General features: G+C 46.3%; 1 protein-coding gene across 2 annotated transcripts; it reads right to left on the bottom strand.

The window, feature by feature from the left end:
* Positions 1–645: 645 nt before the first annotated feature.
* Positions 646–20,492, bottom strand: COPZ1 (COPI coat complex subunit zeta 1). 2 transcript variants are annotated; one of them, XM_007125708.2, is made up of 9 exons: positions 20,420–20,492; positions 9,284–9,352; positions 7,911–7,992; positions 7,192–7,283; positions 5,936–5,991; positions 4,559–4,636; positions 4,351–4,402; positions 2,876–2,914; positions 646–2,059 (listed from the first exon to the last, which is right to left on the bottom strand). In XM_007125708.2, exons 1-9 carry the CDS (start codon positions 20,435–20,437, stop codon positions 2,012–2,014), a joined length of 534 nt encoding a protein of 177 aa, XP_007125770.1. In that variant the 5' UTR covers positions 20,438–20,492; the 3' UTR covers positions 646–2,011. The 2 variants fall into 2 exon arrangements, with proteins under 2 accessions (XP_007125770.1, XP_054938295.1); XM_055082320.1 differs by lacking the exon at positions 646–2,059 and adding an exon at positions 2,099–2,286.
* Between the last annotated feature and the right edge of the window lie 7,082 nt (positions 20,493–27,574).

Here is a 27,574-nt window from a genome sequence, read left to right on the forward strand (position 1 = left end):
TCCTGTCGCCGCGGCAACCATAAAACCCCCAGCTAAATCCATCTTGTGAGCTCACCGCCCCATTAAGATGCAGGGCCAGGCTCCGCGCCAGCCCAGCCACATTCATTTGTGCGAAGAAAGGTGGAGGAGGGGGAGGGGAGCAGGCTCTGGAGGGACGGGGAAATGGCGAGGAGAGGTTATTTACACCACTGTCCTGACCTTCTGGAGCAGCACTGGCTCCGATAAATAACCCGCTCAGCGCCATTTCGGAGAGGGAGAGGGAGGTGCAGGGAGGGAGCCGGGGCTGCAGGCGGCCCCCACGCAGGTGCGCGTCTCCAGGTTACTAATGGCTGAGGCGGGAGCAGGCAGCTGGCTTCGGGGGTGGTGGGGTAGCACTCAGTTCCCTGGGACTCCCACTGAGAAAATACCATCCCTACCCCACCCCTGGCGCCAATTTCCAGGCGAGTGGCCGGGGAGATGCCAAGGAGGCAAAGAGCCCCGTAAATTAGGGATGGGGGGTGGGGGGCAAAATGCTGGGGATTCTCTGAGGTGGGAGGGAAGAAATATTATAAGAGGGGGAGCGGGCGTGGGTGGGGGGGTGTTTAGAGGAATAGAAGCAGCTGCCAAGAAGAGAGGAAGAGGAATGGAAACATCACACAAAGGCAGTTTGGAAAAAGAAATGTTTTATTCCTCTTTGCACAGAGCAGTATATGAAGGTGGCTATCATCCTGACTCCGTACATCTCTTACACAAAAATGCCCCCTCCAGGATGCCCAGTTATCCGCCCCACTTGGAGAACTGGCAGTTAGTGGGTGGGGGCAGAACGCTAAATCTCAGGAAGGTTTCTTGAGACGTTTTTGTGGGAAGTTTTGGGTCAAGGGGAGAGATGACCCAACAGTGGGTGTCCCATCCTCCATCTTCCTGGGGAAATCCAAATCCCAAAGGTCTTCTGAAGAAAGGCACCTCTCTCAGAGACCTAGGGAAAGGAGGCGCCCAGACCTACTGCCCAGATGTAAGGCTGAGGCAGAGAGAGGACAGGGTTAAGCAGCAGAGATCGCAGACCCAAGGCAGAGGAGTGAGGTGCGTGTGGGAGAGAGAAGGGGACTGAGAGAGCCCAGAGGCCCAAGTCATAAATTCCACCCTGTCCCCAGTTCTGAGCAGAAACTCTGCTTCCTAAGACTGGAATGGAGTTTTAGATCAGGGACTGGCTTTGCTCCAGAGCACAGACAGGGCAAGTCAGGCAGAGCTCGCACGGGTAGTCAAGGTGGAAAGTTAAGGTATCAGACCGAGAGACAGACACTCCCACACCGAACACTCACAGACCACAGCAGTTTTGAAGCTATAAGCCAGGATCAGGGTAAAAAATGCAGCTGTGTCTGAAATACAGAATTTTATAAGCCCTCTCCAATAAAATTTAAATCACTGCTCCTTCCACTCTGTCCCCTGACTATGAGCTGTTCCCAATCTTTTTTTCCAAGGCTGGAGGCCTGGACAGTAAGAAGGAATGGGAGAAAATACCGAGTCCAGCAAGCGGGGCTGTGGCTGAGACTTCATATGCCTCTCCCCACCCGCACTCCTTCTACAGAAAAGACTTCTCCCTCTCTCCCCTTGCTGGACATATGGACTGTTGGGATGAAGGCCGGGTAAAGGCAAAGGGAGGAAAACACTCAGCACATTCTTTCTCCTGCTTTGATCTGAAGTGTAGCTGCAGCAAAGGGCACAGAAGTGGAGGAGAAAATATGGGGGATAGGAGAGCATGGGAGCATGATCCAGTCAAGTAAGGAAGAGGGTGCTTCCCCTGCCCTGTGTCCAAATCTGCTGAGAGCTTTACTCCCAGGACTGCAAAAAAGAGTGAGAAGGAATGGGAAGCGTATACGGGTTTGCGAGGGGGCAACCACAGACGGGATGGAGATTTAAGGATCCCTGTTATCCCCGAGATGACCCTGAGAGCATCAGTTTGGGGGCTGGATGAGAAGTCACAGCAGACATGTGGATTTTTTGAGGGGGTGAGAAGCCAGGAACAGTGGGGTCTTCACCGAAGGAGTGACCACTTGATCTGTTCTTTGGCTGACTGCAGCACCTGCAGGGACAAGGGTGGCATTGAGGGGCTTGCTGGGGGGTGGGGGTGGGGGGACGGGGCTCTCCTTCCCCTCACTTGCCTTCCCTGTCCTTAGGAGACTGGCAAATAGAAAATCCCCAAGGGTAGAGGGATGGGAAGAAGCTCTCTAAGGCCCTAGAGGACTATCAGTTTGGGAAATTCCAAAAAAATTCAAGTCCACTGGGGGGATGAAGAGAGAAGAGGTATACCTGGGAGGAAAGAAAAAAAACTGGGGGTTACCGGACATATGTTAAAGCGGGGTGGCGGGGGGAGAACTTTACCACATCCAGATGGACTTCTTGGTAAGAATTCCAAGTGGGTAGAAAACAGAATCCCTCCCTGGCCCCCCTCCGCGTCAGGTAGACAATCTCTCTGCAAAGTAGCAAGATGGATCTGCAAAACCTGCATATTCTAGAATAAGCATTTCCAGCTTAGCCCTCATTTGAATAATAAGAGAAAGACAGAGAGTGTGTGTGTGTGCACGCACACAGATCATCTGCTTAAGGCAAGCCTCTGCTGGGGGATAAATCACTGAATGAGGCATCAGGCAGGGAGGGTTTGAAGGGTACAGAGCAAGGCTGACAGCCTACTGCTCATAGGAAACGGATAGGAGTTGGAGTGGGGTAGGGAGCGGCGGGCTATATGAGCCCCAGTTTTCTGGACTAGGAGGGAGCCCAAGAAGATGTGTCTTCAGTCTCTAGTCTCCTGAATTCAGGCTTGGTGGGTTGGGGTGGAATACTATGCTAGCCTCTTTAGTGGCCCAGTCCATCTGGAGAGGACGAAGGAAGAAAGTCATACCTGAGACACGGTCTGCTCCGTAAGGGGGACATCTTCTCCCTATGGCAGAGAGACAAGCATTCAGCGTGGAAGAAAGCTGGAGTTAAGACCTGACAGAGGTGGGACAATGGAGAAGGAAGAGGTGGTCCTTTAAACTGAAGCAAAGGGCACATGCCCTAACCTTCTCAGTCCCTCCTAGGGACTAGTTAGTACAGCCACAGTTTTACTTGGCCAGAGGGACTGTTGAGCAAAAAAGGGTCATTTCATCCATCTTCTGATTTAAGGCAGGAGGACTTCTTAAAAGATTTCTTCCATTCCAGGTAATCAGCAGGTTATCTGATCCTCAACTTGGGGATGGGAGACCAGATTCCCTAGTCAGGGAAGACCTTCCCCGAATATCAATATCGCTAGGGAGAGGATAAGGGGGAGCCCAGGGTAGTTTAATGGATCCCGCAAGGCCTGATGGGTAACGACAGCATGTTAATTTGAAGAAATAAACTGCTGCAACAGCAGCCTGAGAAGGGAAGGAGGGAGCTGGTGAAGGCGGGGCGGGGGGACCTTCTCTCTTGCCACATAGAGACATATGTTAGAGGAGAAGATTAAACTATGCAAATGGAGCCCACGGCAGTTAAGGGAGAAGACTTCCCATTACCCGGCACTGTCAGCCTTCACTCTGTGGAGGTCAGAGCCAGGACATTCTGTGAATGGAGAGACTGGCTTTGCTCAGGCATCTCTGCACCCCTACAATTTGCTGGCAGGCTCTCTCTGCATCCAGCAGACTTGGAGCTTTCTCTGGTTAACTCAGAGGCCTCTTTCTGCTGTCACTAGCACCAGAGAGGACAGAGGTTCTGGCAAATAAGTACTTCCTGATGGAGAGGTACTGTTCTCAGTCCTAAAAGACTTTAAAAGACAAGGAAGACATTCCTCTGCCTCAGATAATTGGGATTCATCCCCACAGGAAGAAGAAACCAACCTCAAATTCCTTTATCATTTCAGAACCATCAATATTAAAGCTCCCTTTATATCATCTTTGATTTAATAAGTATGTATATTGGGCTTCTCTGGTGGCGCAGTGGTTGAGAGTCCGCCTGCCGATGCAGGGGACACGGGTTCGTGCCCCGGTCCGGGAAGATCCCACATGCCGCGGAGCGGCTGGGCCCGTGAGCCATGGCCGCTGAGCCTGCGCGGCCGGAGCCTGTGCTCCGCAACGGGAGAGGCCACAACAGTGAGGCCCGCGTACGGAAAAAAAAAAAAAAAAAAAAAAGTATGTATTAAATGTCCACTCTGTGCAGACTGTATGAGATGCTAGGTACCAGGTGAGGGGCAGAAATATATTCCTCCTGCTTCCCTTCTTTGAGACAATGAGAATTTGAAAGGGAAGGAGACAGTATTCTACAAGTATGTATTCTACAAGCCCCAACCCTTAGATCATTTAGCAGGTCTGGCCCTGGAGGGTGAGGAGATGGGGGATGTAGGGGGGAGATGGTCCTGCTTACCCTTAACGCCACCCGGTGTACCACTTGCTGGGGATCGCTCTCCAGGATCACCCTGAAAAGACAAAGAAGAGACCATTGGTCGCTCTGTCCTGAAGAACCAACTTACTGTGGGGAAACTGGTCACTCGGCCCACTTGCCTTCAGACAGGGGCGGTGGCCCCACCCCTCATCCCAGATCCAGGGAGGTCCAGAGAGGTCAGAGCACTCACCCTCCGTCTACGATTTCATCCACAGCCAAGAAGAGCCCCTCCATGTTCTCCAGCAGAGCTCGCTTTTCTACATTTTTCCTGAGTCCCCGAGAGAAGAGAAAACCCAGCCTGAGTGTGAAAGGGATCCTAGGACATTGTCTGAGCTGGGGAGCCTGAACTAGACCAATATATGTCTCCACGAACCACACAAAGAAGTAAATAAGAACTTTCTGGCTAACCCATTCTAACCCCCTTCCTACTCTTATTTGCTGAGTAACGATCAGGGATGCCAGGAAAGAGATTCAAAATATACATACAGTCAACTTCTGACTATTCAAGGGCTGATTTCCAGAGCTATTGTTTCTTTCCTACCTGCCACGATGCTGCTCACAACATTGCTCATGAACACTGACATCAGTGGGTGGAAAAGAGGGAACACACAGAGCTAAAGCTCAATCTGGAGGTGGCGGGAGGTGAGGAGGGGCTGAGTGCAAACTCTGTTTGCACTCAAGCTCTGAAAGCCTTCCAAGCTTCTCTCTGCTCCCACCACCAGCTCCCCCAGCTCTGCTCAGGCCTTGAAAAGAAGCCCAGCTACGGGGCTGGGAACTGCCAGGGCCCGGCATCCACCAGCCGCAGATCTGGTGGTTGGTGCATATGGCCAGTCACATCCGTCAGTTTGACTCTTTCACTAGATCACCGAAATGAAGTCTATTCCATCACCTGGCTAAGAAATAAATCATCCCCTTCCTGAGGAAATCTGAGCCATTCACCCTGCTGATTCTGTGGGGCTGAGAGCGCCTGCTGTTCTGCTCTGTCCGGATGGCTGTTTGTACTGGGTTCACTCGGGAGCCCTGGATGTCTTCAGGAAAAGTATCTTGTATCTCTTCTATTGCCCATCTGCATGCGGAACAGAGGGCTGGCGGGGAGGTGGACGGGGAGGAGAGGGTAAAAGGCACATTCTTCCTGCTCCCTAGAAGGAAAAACTAAGGGCCAGACGTGAAAAACTGTGAGTGCTGCCTCCATTCCCAGGGTGCTGATGTTGCATCTGGGACATTTCTCAATGCTTGCCCTTTCTCTACCTCGAATGTAAAGAATGAAGCCCGGGAAAGCACCTTGAGGGTGCTTGGAACTCTGACAGAGCCACTGCGGGATGCGAGAGTAGACACAGAGGCAAAGACTCTGCTCCCTCCCAGTCCCTCTGCTCAGGAGAATTATTCCACGGGAGTAACACACTCTCCCATCCAGTCCTCTCCACCGGTGCAAATTACTCTGAAATAATAAGCCCGACTTCTCAAGGTAAATCAACTCCCCAGAGCCTCTGCTCATCCCCCACAAATCCCTGGACCTGAAGAATAGGGACTGTCTCTCGCAAACAGATGTCAAGAACGGCCTGCTCACCTCAGCATCTGGCTCAATGAGTCGAAGAGGCAATTCAGAACAGCCATGAGCATCAGCTGTTTGGAGACAGAAGAAGCAGGACGATAAGGTTCAAGGCCCTGAAAGCTGCTACCTGAAAACAAAGCCCTCTGACTCATTAAGCATCAAAAGACACAGGCTTTCACAAAGGACCAATGGCATAAGGGGGAAGTGAGAGTAAAACAGGAAAAGGACCTGTGGCTTCCCACAGAAATAAATTCTGCTTCATGACCCCATAATTTTAGGTCTCTCTTTGACCAGACTGTTCACACAGAACGTTCCTGTCACAGTCTTCTTCATGTCTTTACCAACTGTATATGTGTTACCCTATGTCTTCGGTAGAAAAATCATTAACCAAGCAATAGCTGAGGTCAGACTGTTGTCAAAAGGGAATAGACTTTGGAGTCAGACAAAACTGGGCTAAAATCCCAGCCGAGCCATTTCTAGATGTGTGACCCTGGGAAAGTTATCAGTTTGAACCACATGAAACTGCCACTTTTGTAGTCCGACAGCGGTCAAATATAAGTAGTCTCATATGGTTCCTCAAGGTTTAGTTTCCTCACCTATAAAACAAGGGCACTAATGCCCCAAACTCACAGAAGTGCTGTAAGGTTTAAATAACAATGTATTCTACAAAGCACTCACAGCAAAAAGAACTCAGGAAGAGTTGGTTCTCTCAAACTGTGACTTTTGCCTCAAATTATGTAGGGGCTTATTTTTACCTATCTACTCTCCTAGAAGTTGTGACCTGAGGTAAATAGCTTTCCCTGAGTTTAGGAAGCAGGTTAGGACTACACCCACAGTCTTCAGAGAGCCACTCGGAACGTATGGCTTCGACGTGACCCACAACGTTGCCTACCTGACCCAAACTCAGGCAGGTGTGGACCCTTCACAGCAGGAGCAAGCATCCCCTGAACCCTGACCACATCTCAGAAATCCATCTTAAAAACACTATCCAGGGAAGGCCACTGATATTATACGTTAGTATGTATCAAAACATAGATGGCGTGTCCTACATGGACACAGAAATCTGGGAAAAATTCCACCCTAGGTTGATTCAGTTGCTCAGCCGTGTCTGTGAGGCTGACAGCGATCTCCGACAACTTCGTTAGCCAGTCAGACGCCAGAGGGACACAGGGGTGTGGCAGTCCTAGGGCCCAGAACCAGTCACGAGGTCCTGCCTGGCGGTGGTTCAGGAGGGGAGAGCAGAGACAGCAAAGAGGGGTGGGGATCCTCACCTCATTTTCATAGGAGCTGCCGATCACATAGAAATAGAGATCGATGCTGCTTTTGTATACCACTGTCAGGCCTTCCAAGAGGGCAATTTCACCTGTGGGGGGAACAAAGGTGGAAACGGTGGGTGGCCTGAGACAAAGAAGTAGGAAAGAGGGAGTTACCATGAACTCCTGGTATCCAGCTGTGCGGGGCTGAGGTGAGGCAGGTCTTAATGACCCCCAAAGACCGAAGTGGACCTGCTTTTTCTTTTCGGGCGGTAGCAGAGGGTGGCAAGTGTAAACCTGGGGGAGTCTAAGTATCTTCTCCTCTAACTGCTCCTGCCCCCCAGCCACCAGTAGCCTTATTTCCCTCCTTGTATACCAGACAGGATACCAGTCAATCCTTCGGAGGTGAAAATGCAGAGCGGTCACCTTTACAGACTTCCATTTACCTGCCCTAATGGATGCGGTACAATAAGCAGAGCCGCAGTTAAATTTGTCAAGTGAGGCTCATAAATCTGGGGACTAGACAGGTAGCTAACAGCCAACCTTCTAGCACGGTATTCCCGCGTGAGGTACACTCACCTCCCCATTACATTTCTGAAGAGTTTATTATATGAGGGGAGGAGGAAGAAAGAGAAGGAGGAGGCAGAGTCATTTTGCCCTTTCTCCGCCACCCGCCGCCGCCCCCTTCCCGCTGTGGCTCTCCCACTGCAGGGAGTAGTAAAAGGAAGACGACCTACTGTCAGTCCGGTGGGTCTTGTTGAAAATGTTCTTCTCAAAGGCCTTTTGCTCCTTGACACTGGGGTAGGTGTCGTCATAGTACTGGTCAGAGGGAAAGGAGATGGGTTGGGTCATTAGAGCTGGGAGCCCAGAATGACTAGTGACTGTTTTGCCCTGGATCTTGGATTTCTCTCCTTCAAGGCGTGGGATGAGGGAAGAAATACTGACACGAAGAAGGGAGAACTACAGAGGCAGGGAATGGGCAGTGAATAATCGGATACAAAACAAGGTTTTTAAGGACCCTGCTACAAGCCACCCCGCCTCACCGTTCTCAGACCATAAGGGCAAGAGGCCTAGAAGCCCTGTGATGAGGCTCTGCGCCGTCTGCATTCTAGGGCAGCAACCCTGAGGCCATTCCCAGGCGCCACCCCAGGTCAGGGAGCACTGCTAGAGAACACAAAAGGCACCAGGCCCTCACTGTGCGCAGCTGAGGAATGGGGAAGGGCTGCAAAAGCCTCCTCTAAAGAAGGGCAAGCCCTGCCTGTGCTCTCTGATCTCCTGTATCTTGGCTTCCTTTCCAGCAAACTGAAAGAAGTGGGAGGCAAGCTAGCACACTGTGGAGCCCACTCCCAAGCTCCCCCTGGCAAGGGGGTGGAGATGCAGGCTGCTAAATCGCTCTGCTCTTTAGGGGCTAATCTGTCGCAGTCAGCTGAAGACCTGTAACAGGCCTGGCATTTAGTAACTGGATAACTGTTTCAAAAGGTGTCCTGCACAGTTACATCCAATTACAGGGAGGAACAGCTGGTGAATTCTAAACTAATCTCTACCTGCTGACTGATTTATGCTATGCTCGCCCGGAGTTAATCCACCAGGGACAGAAAAAATTTCTCCGGGAGGGAGAGAATATGGAGGGAGAGGAGAGGGGTGTCCTTTCTCCTCTCTTTCAATAGATCCAAAGTTAGAAACATCCCACTGGGGAACTCAGGAGGTAACAAGCTTGGTGGTGACTGGAGACCTAGGACTGGAACCCTGGAGCTGCAAGAGAATTCCCTGGAAAAACCCAGGCAGGATGATGAGGCAGAAGAGAAAGGGACAGGAGTGATGGGCATGGGCAGGCTGCTTCTCACATCTAGACACTGCTTTGTTCAGAAACCAAGGTTCCAAAGCTTTTTCCTGCTCTGATGTTGATGACAAAGTCTAAGGATGCCAAGCAGGGAAGCAGGGCAACTAAGAGACAGGAGCAGTTTAGGTTTTATCTGGAGTAGTCAGAGGTAGATGGAAGAATTCTCAAAGTTATGTGTGGATGAATATGAGTTAATAGGGCCAGTCCCAAGATCCAAAGCTCAGAAAAAGTCTGTCTTTGCTCCTAAACTAATCTGAAAGGGAATCTCACCTTGGCAAAAAGTCGATCTCCATCATTGTCCAGAATCAGGATGGCTTTGACAGTATACAGGGAGGGTTCCTGAAGAGATATGAACATACCTTCAGTCCTGAAGGCTCTTGCCACCATTAGCAAACCAGACAGCTTCCCCTGGTTGCACTGGGGCTACAAGGGGATACAGAGGTGCCTCTGTAGGTCCCCTATCCCAACCTGGTTAGAGTTTGACATTTCCCACTGAGAAGGACCAAGTGGTAAATGAACTGAATTGAGGGAGGGGACATTTCAACAAAGGACCCAAAGCAGCACCAGAGAAACAATTTCTATGAGCCAGACTCACAGAGGGCTTAATATTGGTATTTCCAAATATTATGCTACAGTTATTTTCCAAATTACTCTCCCTCCCCGGTCTCCCATGCACAGGTGGGTATGGAATGTGGAATGTAACCAGATTAATTAATAGGCACTGCACGAGGCTATTTGAAAATAGCTTGACTGCCCTAGTGTACTTGGAAGTTCCTGCAGTCCCGATGCAGTAGCGATGCAGAGGCATAAAGAAAGCCTTCCCTAAACCACCCACACACTGAGCAGATGGAAACAAGCACGCATGCACGCACACACTCTCACACAGACACACCAGTTCTGAATGCAGCCCAGTGAGACATCCATCTTCCAAGACTTCCCCTAGGATCTCAACTCCTCTACTATACCCTGACGACCACCACTTAACTTGCCAAGACAAAAAGCAATCTGAATTTGTGGTCGTTAAGAAGCAGTAAGAAGAGGCTCCGTCTAAGAAACACTCTGGAGCCTGGAGACAAGGAGCAGGGGTGGAGTGTTCTTTCACTACCAAAAAGCAACCTTAGAGGAAACTGGCTCCCATAAAGAAATCAGGGACTTCTCTGGCAGTCCAGTGGTTAAGACTCCGTGCTTCCACTGCAGGGGGCACGGGTTTGATCCTTGGTGGGGGAACTAAGACTCTGCATGCTGCATGGCATAGCCACAAAAAAAAAAAAAAAAAAAAAGAGAAATCAGAGTCTCAGCCTTAACAGTCACACTAAAACTCAGAGCATATCACTTTGCAAAAGCTCCTTCACTCCTGCAACTTCCAGGGAACCAGCTAACAGGAAAGGAAGAAGAGGAAGGGAAGGGAGGCCGTGGGATGTGTACGGAAGGTGTTTGCAGGCTCACATTCCTTGACTTTCTCATCAGCATTACTTACCGTGGATATCCCTCTCCCGTGCTTTGAGACAAGGCTGTTGCTTTGCTACCTCTGTATCCTGGCCCTACTTAGGAAACCCACAAGCCTTCACAGGGCCAAACATATTCTCCGAGCATATGTTTAACAAAGACCCAAAGGTGATGAGGAAAGATTCACTGCCAAGGATCTGCAGCCTGCACAAAGGTAAACTATCCCATAAGGCTCCAGGAGGTTTATGGTTCCATGCAAAGAACCAACCTTAGCTCAAGGAGTTAAGAATGAGAGTAAAGGGAACCCAGTCTTTTGAGAACAGGGTGATAAAGAATGTAAGCTTTCCCCACTTGGATTCTTGAGGACAGAAATTTTTGTTTCTTCCACTGATTTATTACAAGTGTCCAGAAAAATGCCTGACATACACTAAACTCAATATTTATTGAATGATTATGAGAATAAATGAAGTTTGAGAGTAAAGTAGAAATTTATTGATGCAGTAAGCATCTAGGGGATTCTCTTATAATTAGACATCCACGTACAGGTAGATTTTTTGGTGTGGCCATTTTGGGTGATATCACTACCAAGTCATATTCCTCTGACAGACATTCCTTAAAGATGCCCATGCTACACACATTACTCTCTGGAACACTCTCTCAAACTAAGGGACTCTGTCTAGCAGAAGGACGTCCTCTAGAGTCTCATCTAAAAAGTCACAAATAAAGCAGCTTTCCTAACTCCTAATTCCCCACAGAAAGATCTTCCCATAAAGCAGGCTCAGTTCTATAGCAACTTGGATCCTCGATTCACCAACAGGGAGACAGTCATGGGAATGAGTTTTCTTAGAGGAAAAGAAGTCCATAAGGAAGGAAATTTAGAAGAAATCATTTTTCCCACAACATTTTCCCTGGAAATCTTTGGCTCTGTTTCGCTATCCGCATTCACAGCAACCTTAGAGAGCTTCCCAATGGCTGAAACCGGGCATTGATCTGGCGCAGGTAACTCGTGCCTGCAGCCACAAAGTCTGGCATCTCTAGAAAGAATGGGATCCCAAAGCAAAGAAAAACCCTTATGGCAGGACTTCCCTGGTGGTGCAGTGGTTAAGAATCTGCCTGCCAATGCAGGGGACACGGGTTCGAGCCCTGGTCCAGGAAGATCCCACGTGCCGCGGAGCAGCTAAGCCTGTGCGCCACAACTACTGAGCCTGTGCTCCAGAGCCTGCGAGCCACAACTACTGAGCCCGTGTGCCACAACTGCCGAAGCCTGCGCGCCTAGAGCCCGTGCTCCGCAACAAGAGAAGCCACCGCAATGAGAAGCCCGCGCATCGCAATGAGGAGCAGCCCCCGCTCGCCACAACTAGAGAAAGCCCGCGCGCAGCAACGGAGACCCAATGCAGCCAAAAAATTAAAAAACAAACAAACAAAAAAACCTGTATGGCCACCAGCCAACTAGGACAGTCAGACAGTCCTCTGTGGCCAAGAGGGTGAGAGAGTGCCTAAAACAGCCGGCAAAGAGAGAGACAGATTCCTGGGTCCTGTTCCTGGCTCTTTTCACTGGCTTCCTAGAAGACGCAATCAAGGAAACCCCCAAAATAGAAACATGGATCTTCCTGGGAAGGATAAAATACAGGCAAAGGCAGGCAAGGAGAAGACCAGAAGGGACCGTAAGTATGAAAAGGGTAAGATGGCACTAGAGAAAAGGCTGGTCATTTCAAACTTCCAAAGAAATGACCACACTAAATAAAGCTGAGAACTTAGGCAAGAGCTTAAATGCTGCTTTAATTCTCCACTCTGCTACAGCCAGAACTGGCAGCTTCTCCTTTACTTCTCCTGCCACCTCCTGACTGCAGCTGGTTCCACTTCAGCCTGGGGCCTTTACCTCTCAGGAGTGGGGAGGGCCTGGAGTTCCTCTCATATCATAAAACCAGCCAGTTTAAAGGGCCCAGAAGCCATTACTGATAATGTAATTTCATTTTAAGTTTTTTGCAAAGGGCAAGTTTATAAATAACTCCCAGCTCTTGAGAAATGGGATTCCTGGACAATGGACTAGGCTTGACCTTGTAACACATTAAATGCTGATTATTGAGAAAGACACTACAAGCTTAGGGCCATGTTCAAAGGATTTAAAAGGTCTATTCTTCCCTCCCATTCCCAATGGGCAGCTGCTAGAAAGCTTTCGAGACAAAGTTCTGTGATGCACTGACTTTCAGAGAGCCACAGCCTGAGTGTATAACAGAACTTCACCTCAAATGCTAATGGTGCCTGGAAATGATGTGCAGGCAGATTGGTTTTGGGGACAGTGGGTGGCTCAGATAGATTTTCATGTCCATTTTTATTATCAGGAAAACTAGACTGGACTCCTCAGGAGAGCTGAAACAACACCGAACAAGCAACGAGCCTGCTGCAAACAAGTCTTTTATCTCAATCAGGGGCTTCTGAAGCCTGGTGAAAAACATCAACACCTCCCAGCATCCCCTACCCTAGCACACAGAGGCCTAGAAAGGAAGAGTCATTCCTCATGCTGCCCCCTGTGGGCCTTCGGATGACCTGCAGCTTCCTCAGGACTATAGTCATTAGCAAAAATATTAAAAAGGCAGCTCTGGAGAAAAGCTCTCTATTTGTGTGTCTTGTAAGTCAAACTAGGAGAGATGGGCCCTGAAAAAGCACTGAATTAAGTCTATCCACAATGTATATAGTAAGACGACACTCTGGGGTAAGATCATGATACGCCACCAGAAGAGGACTAGGGTAGTGATTGGAGCAGGTAGACAGGATATTTGAGGCCTATGACTAATTATTTTATTTGATCCTTTGTGGGGGATGGAGGAGGAGGAGGGAGGGAGCCAAGAAGTCTTTGTGGAGTTAGAGGATGCTATCCACAAAGCTGAAAGGACACAAGTAAGAATCTGGTTGAGATTCCTAGAAAGTTCTTCATTCCCCACTTGAAAAGAAATCTTTATGGCCATACCAAAAAGTAGTACCCTGGCTTGGCAATGGGTCTCCATCAACTAGAAACAAGATGTTCTTCCCTCAACCCGATTTATAAAGTAAAACCAGGACAGTAAAAACTAGGAGAAATTTCTAGATACCACTCCCAGCTCCACACGGCTAAGCAGGTATTTTGCTCCCTGATTGTGCCCACTTCTTTAAAATGAAAAGCTCCTCTGGGATTGAGGGCTCCAATTTGCCAGCCACAAGCCTGGGGACTTCAGATGAAAAGAAAAGAAGAATTAGGCAAAGGTTTTGCCAGAGAAGGGCAGTTTTCACATACTACCCAGGGGTTTGCTTAGATTCAGGCAGCACAGCTCAGGAAAGAATAGGAGCCACAGGTACCACAGAACATTACCCATCTGACCTGAGACCAAAGATTGGTTATTAAGAGGTAACTGAACACAAGTCTTAGGAAGGAAGAACTGTTGGAAGAGCCACCTAGAAAGAATCTTCCTATCTGACACAGATACAAACCATGAAAGCACGGTCACCAGAAGTGTGCCACTACAGGAAAAAATGTCTCTAAACTCCTAAAATCCTTTATTATAGTCTGCATCAGCCATTAACTCAAGTTCTACCTTTCTCTGGGACTCAGCTTTCTCATCAGTGAAATGAGAGGCCTGAGCTAGATCAGTTAAGGTTAATAACTTTTCTGAGTTACAGAAGACCCCCTTTGATAAGCTGACGAAATCTATGGACCTTGTTACCAGAAAAATACACATTCACAGATTTTTATGATTTCAAGGAGTTCATAGACCTAGGTTTAGAATTAAATGAGATTCTCTCTGAAGACAAAAAGACGGTGCAGGGAGGGGAGGGAAAAAAGGGGGAAATGAGTGATACTTTTGTAAATCACCCCCTCTCCTCTGCCAGGCACCGAATAATGACTTCAATAAGTATGTGTGTGGCCTTCATAAATTAATAAATGATTGAGAAAACTAACACAGCCAGCAGGGGGAGCTAAGGTCAGCACCACACCCCTCCAGCTTTCAGTATTAAATTTCGCGGCCGTGGGACATGCAGGACAAAGATAACCAGGCCCCAAGCGCTTCAGGAATGCGAAGTCTCAGGTCCTTTCTTAAAATTCCAAAAGCTTGTCTGCTAGAGAATTTTTTGCCCAGGGGGTCACACAGTCCCTAATTCTTCAACTATTCTGGAAATGAAAGAATTACAGAAATGAGGGAGAAAGCGAGGTGCACTGCTGGGAAGAGATGAACTGAACAAGCAGAAATCCCAGTTACTCCACACCTGAGGCCTGAGAGCAACATTAGAACCTCCTGCCTGCCCAGTCTGATAATCCAAGAGCTCTCATTTAAATATCATGCAGCAAAGGGAAAAATCAAATGGGGCTAGATCCATTTCTGATGAGTCCTTGCTCATGATTTGTATCATAATTTACTCCCCACCCCACCCTCCATCTGCTTCTGAAAACAAAAAGGTAGTCTCTGAAAGACTGAATCGACAGCCTCTGTGTTCATCTTTCAGTCTACTTGCTCCCCCAAATCAACCCCCGAGACAGAACTGCTATCCTCTCCCCTAGTTTCAGCCTCCCTCTAAAAACTACACAAATAGTAGAAAAGGAATTGGAGAAAATTGGCAGACAGAGCTGTCCAGGCCAACTGGCTGTGGATGGGGATACCTGCCTTAATAGTGGGAATATTAAAAAGCCAAAAAAGGAGATGTAGGCTTCATCTGCAGCATGTAAGACTTAGGTTACACAACAGGAAAGACTTCCTGAAGAGGTGAGGGTAGTCAAACACCAGAAGAGGTGACACAGGCTAGGGAATCTAAGGACAGGAGAACTCCTCTAATAATCTGCTCTGAGGAAAAGCCTATTCTGTGCAGAATCAGCAGAGGCAGAATGTGAGAGGGCCCTTGCCACTACGGATCTCTTATAATGTGCATGGACCCAACCTCCTAATCCAGCTTCATCAGCTGCCCATGGGCACTCTGCCTTCCATCTTCCTAATTACTCTAGCAGAAGTGGGTAGGTAGGCACTAATTCTTTACCCCTGTTCCATCCTTTATTTGCTTCTCTAGTCCCCCTTTCCATAACTAGTTTTCTTGTCAGTATCCTGACTCTAACCAAGTCACGTTGATGGAGTAAAGTAAAAAACAGTAGCAAGTATCTAGCTGAAAAAGACCCTAAATCTGCCACTAGGCTCCCTCAAATATCTGGATAATTGCATTCATCCTCTGCCTCCCAGGGAAGACCTGGCTTCTCAAGGGTATGGCTTTCTTCACATGGAGGCCCCCTCCTCCTCTTTTGACCGTGTGACAGCTCCCCCAGACCTCTGATATAATTTATACCTTGCCGGGGACCAACTCTTTCCCACCACTGTGAAGGAGAGGGAAAAAATATATATAAATAGGTCGGAAATCTATAATGAGGTCTTCTTGGAGGGCAGGACATGGGGAGAGTTAGAAGCAGCGTCAAGTGCTCTTTAGGGGTTTTAGTTCAAGCCGAGGTCTGCTTCCAGCAATCAACCATTAAAACAAGCCGGCCAGAGTAACAGCACAGTTTATTCTGATCATTTAATTTGAAGTGTCAATAAATTAAACTTCAATCAATTAAACTAGGTGTGCAATAACCCAGATGGACACCCCGACACCAACATAATCACAATAAAAATTTTTATGGTTGCCAGGGACCTCACCGGGGGCAGTGCTGGCACTGCTCGCGCCCTAGCTGAGAAATATATCTCCACAGTGCAGGAACGAGGAGGTTGCTTCTCCTAACGAAATGGACGGGCCAGGCACCGGCAAGGACGCAGCTGGGAGAGGGGCACAGGGGACTGCCAGGAACGAGATGGGAGTGCTTTGGGGGCTTAATGTAATTGATACCTTTGCCCAGAGCAGGGGGAGGGGGCATTTAGGCCAAGTACCTCTACTGTTAGTGCCAAAAGAATTTAACAAAAGCCCCATTAAGATGATTCAGGAAGCAAAGGCCACAGAGCAATATCAACCTTTAAGAGTCATTGATGTATTCTGCAGTTTCTTCCTCCATATATACACATACTCTTGTGCACTCTGGATGCCCTGATTTTTGAATGAGGCTTAGAATTCAGGATCTGGTCATTGTTTTCGGATAGAAATTTATTAAGGGGAGAGTAAGAATAAAATTAAGAAGTCTAGTCCAAAAAGCACTGGAAAAGCACTCAGAAAGTGAATCCAGAGAGGATTAGGAAAAATGAAACCTATGAGGAAAGATGTAAGGATCTAGACTGCTAGAGTAATTCAGTTTTGAGGAAAAAAGGGTAAAGAGGGGAAGGAGGAAGGGGATAAGTCATTATCTTTAAGATTCCATAGGTTATTAATGGAGAATGGTGACCTGCAGAGACCCCTCTCTATTCACAACTAAGAGAGAACCAGCAGAAGAGAGCAGGAAAGAGGAAGCTGCGTCCAAAGGTGCAGGCTGGGGGCATTATTATCAAGCACTGGGAATGGAAGGAGATGAAAAGAGACCCGAGAAAGATCAGACAAATCTGCTTGAAAGGTAGGGCTGGACTATTTAATTCAAGAAAGAAACGTCACCCACTGTAAAGTACCTAAATGAAGGGAACCTATTGGTATTTAGAAATTCCCATAATCAGATCAAATTTCAGATGATGGTTCTTCTTGCCCCCCTCTAGCTTACTCTTCCCTTCTTCTAAACATCCTGTGGCTATGTGTCTTGTAGAGGTGAGGAGACAAGAATATGCTTTGATCAGGTTTCCCCAGAGGGCCAGCCAAACCAGGAAACAGAAATGTGAGAGGAGGAAGCCTAAAGGAACTTTAGAAGGTATCTGCCCTCTCTAAGGAGTGGTTTGTTAAATACTATCCAGGCACAGTAAACTCTTTAGCTCAGCAGAGAGCTAAGGTAAAATCCAGGGAATTCTTTATACTTTTCATAACAAAGATGGTGACCTAAGAATTAGGGGATGCCGCTGAGTACACAGAGCGGATGAGATAAAAAGGAACAGTAAGGAAGGGTGATTCTGAACCAGATGGAGCTAAATTTCGTGGGCCAGTATGTGAGGGTAGTGAGAAGAGAAATAAAAATTTAGGAAATACCACCTGATTCTCAACCACGGTTCCTCATCTGAACCACTGAATACTGAAAATTATTTAAATACTATTTTGTCACTTCTCCCAAGGATAGTACAAAACTAGTGTCACTGTGTAAACAGAGAAGCTGATCCATTACATACAATGACGCCTTACGGCATTAGGGCTTAATTCTTCCCTGGAACTCCGGTTGAGGAGGGCTGGAATGGTGAGAAAGGTACATAAATTCTTAATTGGGGGCCCAAAATATATTGAAAATAGTAACAGCACACGCGCACACACACACACACACACACACAAATGTTGGGAAGGGCTGACACAGAGGAAGGAAAATACTAATTTAATATCCTAAGAACTCTGGTGACCAGCACAAGAACTGATACCTATTGGTACTTTGTCCCCAACAAAAGCTTCATATAATTGATAGTTGAAAGTACAATTTGGCATATTGAAGACGTGGAAAGCCTATGATGAGATAACATCAGAGACACACTTGGTCAGGGAGGATTAGGAGTCGAAAACTAATCCTAGTCTTGATTGTGCTTCCTTGAGGAAGCCCTTTGCCCTAAACCTTCGTTTCCCCTTACCCCATCGAACAGGTTCCTCATGACAAAGAATCAGTAAGTTTTCTAGAGCAAACTTCAGAGGTACCTGACCACGTCAGCAAGGATCTGTGAATGCAGCACCTTAGGTATAGATTAAAATGGATATAAGGAAGAAGCAGGTTGAAACAGACTTCGCTGAGGAAGCAGAGACAAGAATTGAGGTAAGAGAAAATGTGAGAGAGACTTTCACATGTAACTCCCTCAGTTCAGCACTACACACAAATCCCTTGTTAAAAGGGCTCCTCAAGTAATATCGCCCTCACTCCTTTACCTCTAGGCAGGCTCCCTTCTAAACAGATCTAGGGGGCAGTCTAAAAATTTCTTAAACTTCCAAAGAAACTAATTCCCTAGAATTTATCCCAGTCTGTGAACTGGTTAAGAATACTGCTTAATGGTGGGGGAGGGGGAGGGGTGGGGGGGGTGAATTGGGAGATTGGGATTGACATATATACACTAATATGTATGAAATAGATAACTAATAAGAACCTGCTGTATAAAAAAATAAATCAAATAAAATTCAAAAATTAAAAAAAGATATAATTCACATACCATTTACTCATTTAAAGTGTACAGTTCAACTGTATTTAGTATATTCATAAAGTTATGCAACTCTCACCATAATCTAAGTTTAGAACATTTTTATCACCCCAAGGAAACACCATACCCACTAGCAATCACTCCCCATCACTCTTCTCCTCCCACTAGCACTAGGCAATTACTAATCTGTTTTCTGTCTCTACACATTTGCCTATTCTAGACATTTGATATAAATGAAATAATATACTATGTGGTCTTTTGTAACTGGCTTCTTTCACTTAGCATGTTTTCAAGGTTATCCATGTTGTAGCGTGTATCAGTGCTTTATTTCTTTTTATTGCCAAATTGTATTCCATTGTATGGATATGCCACATTTTGTTTATCCATTCGGAAGGAGATGGACATTTGAGTTGTTTCCACTGTTTAGCTATTGTGATAAAGCTGCTACAAATATTCATGTGCAAAAAAAAAAAAAAAGAATACTGGTTAACTGCTTGGTACAGAAAATGTCTTTAATAAGATTTTAAAGCTTTCTACCTAGACTTAACCAACCCATATGATGGGAAGGAATTATCCCTATCTTTGCAATTTTGAAAGAGGGGAATTGAGTTGTTTCCACTGTTTAGCTATGGTATAAAGCTGCTACAAATATTCATTGTGCAAAAAAAAAAAAAAGAATACTGGTTAACTGCTTGGTACAGAAAATGTCTTTAATAAGATTTTAAAGCTTTCTACCTAGACTTAACCAACCCATATGATGGGAAGGAATTATCCCTATCTTTGCAATTTTGAAAGAGGGGAATTGAAACCTGTTATTCTCTTTTACCTGATGAGGATCTGGATGTGTACATGTGAAGAGCTGAAGGAAAAAAAAAAAAAAGGCCTAGAGTTCAACTCAATTAAGGGAGGAGCTGGGAGCTAAATTCCTACACCCAAATATATATATGTTAAAATCCCCAAATTGAAAAGAGGGGGGCGCTTTTTTGAGAGAAACGCTCTGGTTCAGCTCTAAAGAAGGGGTAATAGTATTTTATTTTTTTGAACGAGCGAAAAGCATCATATGGACAGGGGAGCGAAAAGGCGCCCTTTAGCCACCAAAATTCTTATATAACCAGAGGAATAGTTGGCATCCCAGATCCTACAATAAGAATTCCCAAAGTTTAAATGCAGAGAGAAAAGGAGAACAGAATAAGGAGTCAAGAATAAGGAAAAATATTCCACAATCCATGCTGACTCTATCAGGTATTCCAGAACTCTGATGTAATACTGATTCCTCATGATGACAAATCTACATAGTAGGAAGCCGAAGAAGAAAATAGGTTTTTCTGAAGGAATATGAAGGAATTATCAACGGACAGTCACACTGTGACAACTATCAGGAGGAGCCTATGATGACAAACACCTGCACTCTATTCTGACAATGTGAGGCGAGTTTGGAGTTTTGGGGAAACTCAAATCAGGATATCATCCACAATGATCATAATCAGAGGGAATCTGAAGGACCCCAATCCAGTACGCTCATGATCCTATGCGTCCTAAGGACTCCATGTGCTCCCTTCAACTTTCCACTGACTCTGCCCTCTCCCCGGCAGAGCTTTCTACTCTAAACCGAGGCTTTAGCTCCTGCACTAGGCCACACGCTTATTCCAGGGACCCGCAGAACGTTCGGACCCCGAGGATTACCCGGAACTCCCCTTTCTACGCCCTCCCACTCAGGCTGAACCCCGACTCCCGGCCCCTCTGGACATCGCAGCATCTCGGCCGCCCCTCCAGCTCCTACCAAAATCAGCGCCTCCATCTTGCCCCGCAGCTGGTGCCGACGTGGAGCCGCAGAAACAACGCCGCCGCTGATTGGCCCTAAATCCTCATTAGATCCCGCCCAGAGTGAGGGTTATTGGACTCCCAGGTGTCAGCTATTACTGTATTGACCAATCACTGTACTATCTTACTTAGCGGAAGCAAGGTGTCCAGCCAGAAGGCGCAGATATTTGATTGTCAGTTTAAACACTCAATAAAACAACAAAAGCTCACTAATGAATGGGCGGGAGGGTCAGTGGGGCGGGGTTGTTTCCATGGGGAACAGAGGAAGCGATTATTAATTTTCAATTGGCCGGGCTGAGGGCACATGATATTGTCGGCCGGATTTAGCAACTTTAATTCGCACTCCCTTTAGGGAGCGCTGTGTCTCTTTAGCCCTTAACACAGGCAGCCCTCGACGGAATCCTACCCTAATCCCCATTCCAGAGCCTCCATTAGGTCCCTGATGTCCACGGTTGCTTTGGGAAACACTGCTAGCTCTTCCTTCAGACTCGCTCAGATCCCTTCAGCATACTCGCAGAAAGTCTGCACAGCCATAGAGTAAAGGCACAAGATGTCCAGCGTGTTATTTAGATAAACCAAGGCCTCTAGAGGTTGATTGCTAACAGTAACAATCTTCCTGAGGTGGAGTCCTAGACTTTGCTTGACCCAGGGAGTTTCTAAAAGCAGATTTTCTTTGGCCGGGCGTGAAACGGGATGTTAGAGCTTTGGAGACTAGAGAGCGGAGAGTAGGAAGGACAAAGGGATAAAGAGTCCAGGATAAGGAAGGGTATAGGGAACAAGGCCTGCGGTCTTCCAGTAGGGACAAACCGTTGCAAAATGAGAAAAGAGAAGTTTACTGAATGCAGAGGTTTCACAATAGGGAAGAATTTTGATGAAGTTTAGCTTTCCCCCACCCCTCAGTTCCTTGGTCCCTGACCCCCCCTTAGGTCAGGGACACCTTCTGTTGCGTTATATTGTCCCCCAAAGGTTTTTGTGGGTTTTTTTTTTTCTTCCATCTCTAAAATTTATGTCTTTAGGAACTCTCCAAGAAGAGCATCCAAACCCAGGAGCTTTTCTAATAATTTCAGAGCAGAGTCAGAGTGCCTAATAGAAAAGTATAGAACAATACAAAACAAACTACAGAGCTAACATATGCTATGAAGGAAGATATATGATTTTCTGGTGAAGTCCCAGGTGACAAGCCCCAAATCTGGAAGAAGCAAGGGTATATCCTTTATCTAGTCCCATGAGGAGTCATTCAAACATTTAGCATTGTGCCTGGAATCACAAGATAGTCCTTGGCTTGGTAGTTTAATGATAATACTAACATTTATTGACCACTTACTATGTACCAGGCACATGCTAAATCTTTTTTTTTTTTTTTTTTTTGTGGTACGCGGGCCTCTCACTGTTGTGGCCTCTCCCGTTGCGGAGCACAGGCTCCGGACGCGCAGGCTCAGCGGCCATGGCTCACGGGCCCAGCCGCTCTGCGGCATGTGGGATCCTCCCAGACCGGGGCACGAACCCGTGTCCCCTGCATCGGCAGGCGGACTCTCAACCACTGCACCACCAGGGAAGCCCCATGCTAAATCTTTGAATACATTATTTAATATATTTTTTAAAAAACTTATGAAGTAGATGGTTATTACTCCCATTTTACAGATGAGAAAAGTGGAGCTCAGAGCAGTTAAATAATTTATTTAGGCCATACAACTATTAATTGACAGCTATACATTTGGGCATAGGAGGTCTGGTTCTAAAACCATGTTCTTACCCACAATCCACTCCTCTGACCTGTGATACAGCCTCCCTGTATCCCAGTCCTACCTAAAGTACCCTATACCAGTGCCAGATGTTCTATAGGGACCACGAGGAGGAAAAATATGTGATGTGGTTGGTTTGGGGGAGGGGGTTGGCTCCTCTTTCTTTGTGGAGTAACTGACAAATTTTAACAGTCAGACATTATTCCAGAAGATGGCTGATTCTTAGCTCTCCAGCCTGTTGAGTAACTGTGCTGTGGAGGGAAGACAACTGGCTAGATAGGAGACATTGGTTCTTGTCGTGACTTTGCCTTAATCAAGTCCTTGTACCCTCTCTGGACTACAGCAGCCACTTTTGGAAAATGGGGAGGCTCAGACCAGAGTTTTTTCGGGTCCTACCTAGCGTTAAAGCTCTATGGTCATTGCTGTTCCTGCTTCCCTCTCCTCTTCACCTGGAAAACCTTTAAGAACCAATCAAATGGAAAATGCATGTTGCCCTCCCCCTACTCTCTCTATATACACACATAGTATAAAATCATGTATATATGGTTACAAACAGTTTATTAAAAATATGTGGAGGAGAAGACTGGAAGTAAATACACCAAAATGTAACCAGTGGCTGTTTTGAAGTGCTAGGACTTTTTTCAATGTTTCCATATTTTCTTTTTTTTTTTAATTAATTAATTTATTTCTTCATTGCCACGCGCGGCTTTCTCTAGTTGCGGCAAGCGGGGGCTACTCTTCGTTGCGGTGCGAGGGCTTCTCATTGCGGTGGCTTCTCTTGTTGCGGAGCACTGGGTCTAGGCTCATGGCCTTCAGTAGTTGTGGCGCGTGGGCTCAGTAGTTGTGGCTCACAGGCTCTAGAGCGCAGCCTCAGTAGCTGTGGTGCACGGGCTTAGCTGCTCCGCGGCATGTGGGATCTTCTCGGACCAGGGCTCGAACCCATGTCCCTTGCATTGGCAGGCAGATTCTTAACCACTGCGCCACCAGGAAAGCCTAATGTTTCCATGTTTTCCAGGTGTCCTAAAATGTGTGGGTGCTGGAGAATTCCCTGGAAGCCCTAGCACCACAATGAAGAGTAGCCACCACTTGGCGCAACTAGAGAAAGCCCGCGCGCAGCAATGAAGATCCAATGCAGCCAAAAATAAATACATAAATAAATAAATTTTTTAAAATGTGTGGGTGCTATTTCAAAAGGAGAAAAATAAGCTATTTTTTTAAAGGATAAAATCAATCAATATCCTCTCCCATGAAGCCTTCCATGACATCCCCAGGTGGAGTTGGACACTTCCTCCTTGCTGCCATCCATGGCTCTGGTCATAGTCATGCTGTAATACATCAATCTAAGTCATCAGACTTGCCATCTGGGGCAGTGCTTTGTCCCATTCATTTTATTTCCTTAGCACCTAGCCCTCAAATCGTAAATACTCAAACAGTGTTTACTGAATGGAATGAATATTTGTGAAAATGCAAAATATAAAGAAGAATGAGCAATATCAAAGGGGAGTTTAGGATTAAATGCCAAATAAGGGGCACAGATATTGAAAAGGAAGTGATCCCTGGGGATTTGGGGGTGGAGATGTCAAAGTTCAGGAGAAAAGGAGGTGTTGAGTTAGGACTTGATTCATTCATGCAATGATGGAATGATAGGTAGGGTTTGATATGAACAAAGGGATAGAGGCTGGGATGTGTAAGAAATTTTTTTTCACTTTTTAAATTGTAAAATAAATTAAAATATTTTCATTTATTTTTATTAATAACATAAAATTTGCCATTTTAACCATTTTCAAGTGTAAAGTTCAGTGGCATTAAGTATATTCATATTGTTACACAACCATCATCACTCTCCATCTCCAGAACTTTTTTTTTAATACCCAACTTCTCACAATTTAATCTTTTTTTTTATAACTTTATTTTATTTATTTTTATTTTTGGCTGTGTTGGGTCTTCTTTGCTGCACGCGGGCTTTCTCTAGTTGCGGCGAGCGGGAGCCACTCTTCGTTGCAGTGCGTGGGCTTCTCATTGTGGTGGCTTCTCTTGTTGCAGCACAGGCTCTAGGCGTGCGGGCCTCAGCAGTTGCAGCACGCAGGCTCAGCAGTTGTGGCTTGAAGGCTCTAGAGCTCAGGCTCAGTAGTTGTGTTACATGGGCTCAGTAGTTGCGGCACACGGGCCTAGCTGCTCCGCGGCATGTGGGATCCTCCCGGACCAGGGCTCGAACCCGTGTCCCCCGCATTGGCAAGCGGATTCTTAACCACTGAGCCACCAGGGAAGCCACTCCAGAGCTTTTTATTATCACAAACTGAAGCTCCGAACCCATAAGCAATGACTCTTCATTCTCCCTCCCCCTCCCCAGCCTTTGGTAACCACTATTCTACTTTCTGTCTCTACGAATTTGACTAATCTAGTACCTTACGTAAGTGAAATTATATAATATTTGTCCTTGTGTGTCCGGCTTATTTCACTTAATATAATGTCTTCACGGTTGTGTAAATTTTTGAGGGATTGATTTCATGGGACAGAGGATTCAAATAAAGAAATAGGGGCTTCCCTGGTGGTGCAGTGGGTGAGAGTCCGCCTGCCGATTCAGGAAGATCCCACGTGCCGCGGAGCGGCTGGGGCCGTGAGCCATGGCCGCTGAGCCTGCGCGACCGGAACCTGTGCTCCACAACGGGAGAGGACACAACAGTGCGAGGCTCGCATACCGCAAAAAAAAAAAAAAAAAAAAAAAAAATAGGAAAGAGGCTGGAGAGGAAAGAGGCTGGAGAGGAAACTGGAAAGGTAACCAGATTGTGAAACACCTTGAATGCAAACTTAGGTAGCTGCTGTAGTGGGACCAGATGATTGTGGGAGTTGGAACTGTTATGCTCTCTTGGGAAGTATTATGGCAATATCCTGTAAAATTAAACGTGGACACATCCTCTCCTAGAGAATTAAAAACACAGCCAGCACATAATGATACATACAAAAGAACACTTACTGCAACATTGTTTATAATGGTAAAAAAAAAAATTATTGTCTATCCATAGGGGAATAGCTGAATAAATTATTGTACACCTGGACTGTAGAATAATATGCAGTTTATAAAAAAGTATGTTAGAGCTGTTTCATTTACCTGGAGAAATGGCAATGCCATGTTAAATGACAAAAATAAGCTGCAGAGAGGAACTTCCCTGGTGGTCCAGTGGTTAAGATCCTGCTCTTCAACTACAGGGGGTGCAGATTCGATCCCTGGTTGGGAGATCCCACATGCCTAGGAGTGAGTCCAAAAAAAAAAGTTGTAGAGGAATTTATGTGGTATGATTCCATTTGATTCATTAAAAAAGTAAGACTCTAATCATGAGTAAATGTTTTTTTCTATTCATTCACTCATTCAGCAGATAGTTATTGAATGCCATCAATGGGCCAGCATTTCATTCTGGGACACAAAACAAACAAGTGTCGTAAAATTTGCATTCTAGTTGGGAAGCAGAAGCAGACAATAACCAAAGAAATAAGTAAACTCTATAGGAGGTTAGGTAGTGAGAGTGTCATGGAGAAAATGAAAACTGAAAAGGAGGCTGGGGGCAATTCCACTATGTTGCACAATTTGGAGCGCTACCACTCACATTGTGGAGAAGTGCCCTCACTTTTTTTTATGGCCATTTTTTTGTGGGGCGGGGGGAGCCAGCACCGCGAGGCTTGCAGGATCTTAGTTCCCCCCACCAGGGATCTAACCCACGCTCCCTGAAATGGAAGCTGGAAATCTTAACCTCTGGATTGCCAGGGAAGTCCATGAAGTGGTGTTTCATTGTGGTTTTGATTTGCATTTTCCTAATGACTAATGATTTGAGCATATTTTCATGTGCCTGTTGGCCATTTGGATAACCTTTAGAGAAATATCTATTCAAGACATTTACCCATTTTTTAATTGGATTGTTTGTCTTTTTGTTGGTGAGCTCTAAGAGTTCTTTATATATTCTGGATACTAGACCCTTATCAGATATATGAGTTGCAAGTATTTTCTCCTATTTTGTAGGTTGTATGGAACAGATTTTTTTTTTTTTTTTTTTTAAAATAGTAACAGCAGGAAAATGCCCCCAAAAGACTGTGTACCACAAGTGAAATCAGGAAAAGTCAAAGTGTAATGGATGAGAGCCATATTTAGAAGGAGCAAATAACCTGGTGTAGTTTCAGGAAAGCATAATTCTTTTTTTTTTTTATTTTGTTTATTTATTTTTGGCTGCTTTGGGTCTTCCTTTCTGCATCGGACTTTCTCTAGCTGCAGCGAGCAGGGGCTACTCTTCGTTGCGGTGCGCGAGCTTCTCATTGTGGTGGTTTCTCTTGTTGCAGAGCATGGGCTCTAGGTGCCTGGGCCTCAGTAATTGTGGCACATGGGCCCAGCTGCTCCGCGGTATGTGGGATCTTCCCGGACCAGGGCTCGAACCCGTGTCCCCTGCATCAGCAGGCGGATTCTTAACCACTGCGCCACCAGGGAAGCCCAGGAAAGCATAATTCTATCAACATATCTAAAGCTCTAGCAGCCTAATCACTTAAAGTGAAATGGCTGAAGCCCTAACACAATCAGACTCTAACCCGATCAATTATAATAAAATGGCTGAAGTGAACACAAACAGAATCAGTTATATTAACTTGGCTGGAGCTGAAACCCAATCAATTGAATTGTACCTTGTCTTCGTAGAAGGGAGAGATAATCTGCATAGAATTCTCCCTCTCCAACCAAAAAGAAAAAAATTTTTTTTGTCACTATGTCTCCCGCGATGTTTAGGGAAGAGCATTCCGTTTGGCCAAGTGAATATCTTATATATTTACAAAGGTGAGGGATGCAGTTCTATTAGCCATTAAAATTATCCAGCTAATTTGAATCACTTGTTCACTAAACAACCTTCTAATTATAATATTTGACTTCCAAAATTGTCAACTATTACGATCAGGCAATAGAATTGCCTAGGCTACTCTTAAGTTTTATGTCGAACTATGTAAATGAACTGTATGGCTTATATATCATGCTCTTTTAAGTTTAGTCATCATAAGTGGGCTCTCCCAAGATGAATTAATTGACCAAAATCAGCTTCTGGGAATTCACGCTGAGGTTCGGATCCTCTTAAAGACAAACAAAACAGGGCTTCCCTGGTGGCGCAGTGGTTGAGAGTCCGCCTGCTGATGCAGGGGACACGGGTTCGTGTCCCGGTCCGGGAAGATCCCACCTGCCGCGGAGCGGCTGGGCCCTTGAGCCATGGCCGCTGAGCCTGCGCGTTGGGAGCCCGTGCTCCGCAACGGGAGAGGCCACGACGGTGAGAGGCCCGCATACTGCAAAAAAAAAAAAACAATGTTTCTATGTCTTGTCACTCTAACATAAACCTAAGTGTGGAAGGAAC

Source organism: Physeter macrocephalus, unplaced genomic scaffold (genome assembly GCF_002837175.3).
Source record: "Physeter macrocephalus isolate SW-GA unplaced genomic scaffold, ASM283717v5 random_80, whole genome shotgun sequence".
NCBI classification, from domain to species: Eukaryota; Metazoa; Chordata; class Mammalia; order Artiodactyla; family Physeteridae; genus Physeter; species Physeter macrocephalus.

Coding starts and splice junctions, on each gene's coding strand:
- COPZ1 (XM_055082320.1), bottom strand. Junction 4,637..5,935: donor TCATTGAGCCAGATGCTGAG/GTGAGCAGGCCG, acceptor TCGGGGACTCAG/GAAAAATGTAGAAAAGCGAG. Junction 4,403..4,558: donor GATGAAATCGTAGACGGAGG/GTGAGTGCTCTG, acceptor TTGTCTTTTCAG/GGTGATCCTGGAGAGCGATC.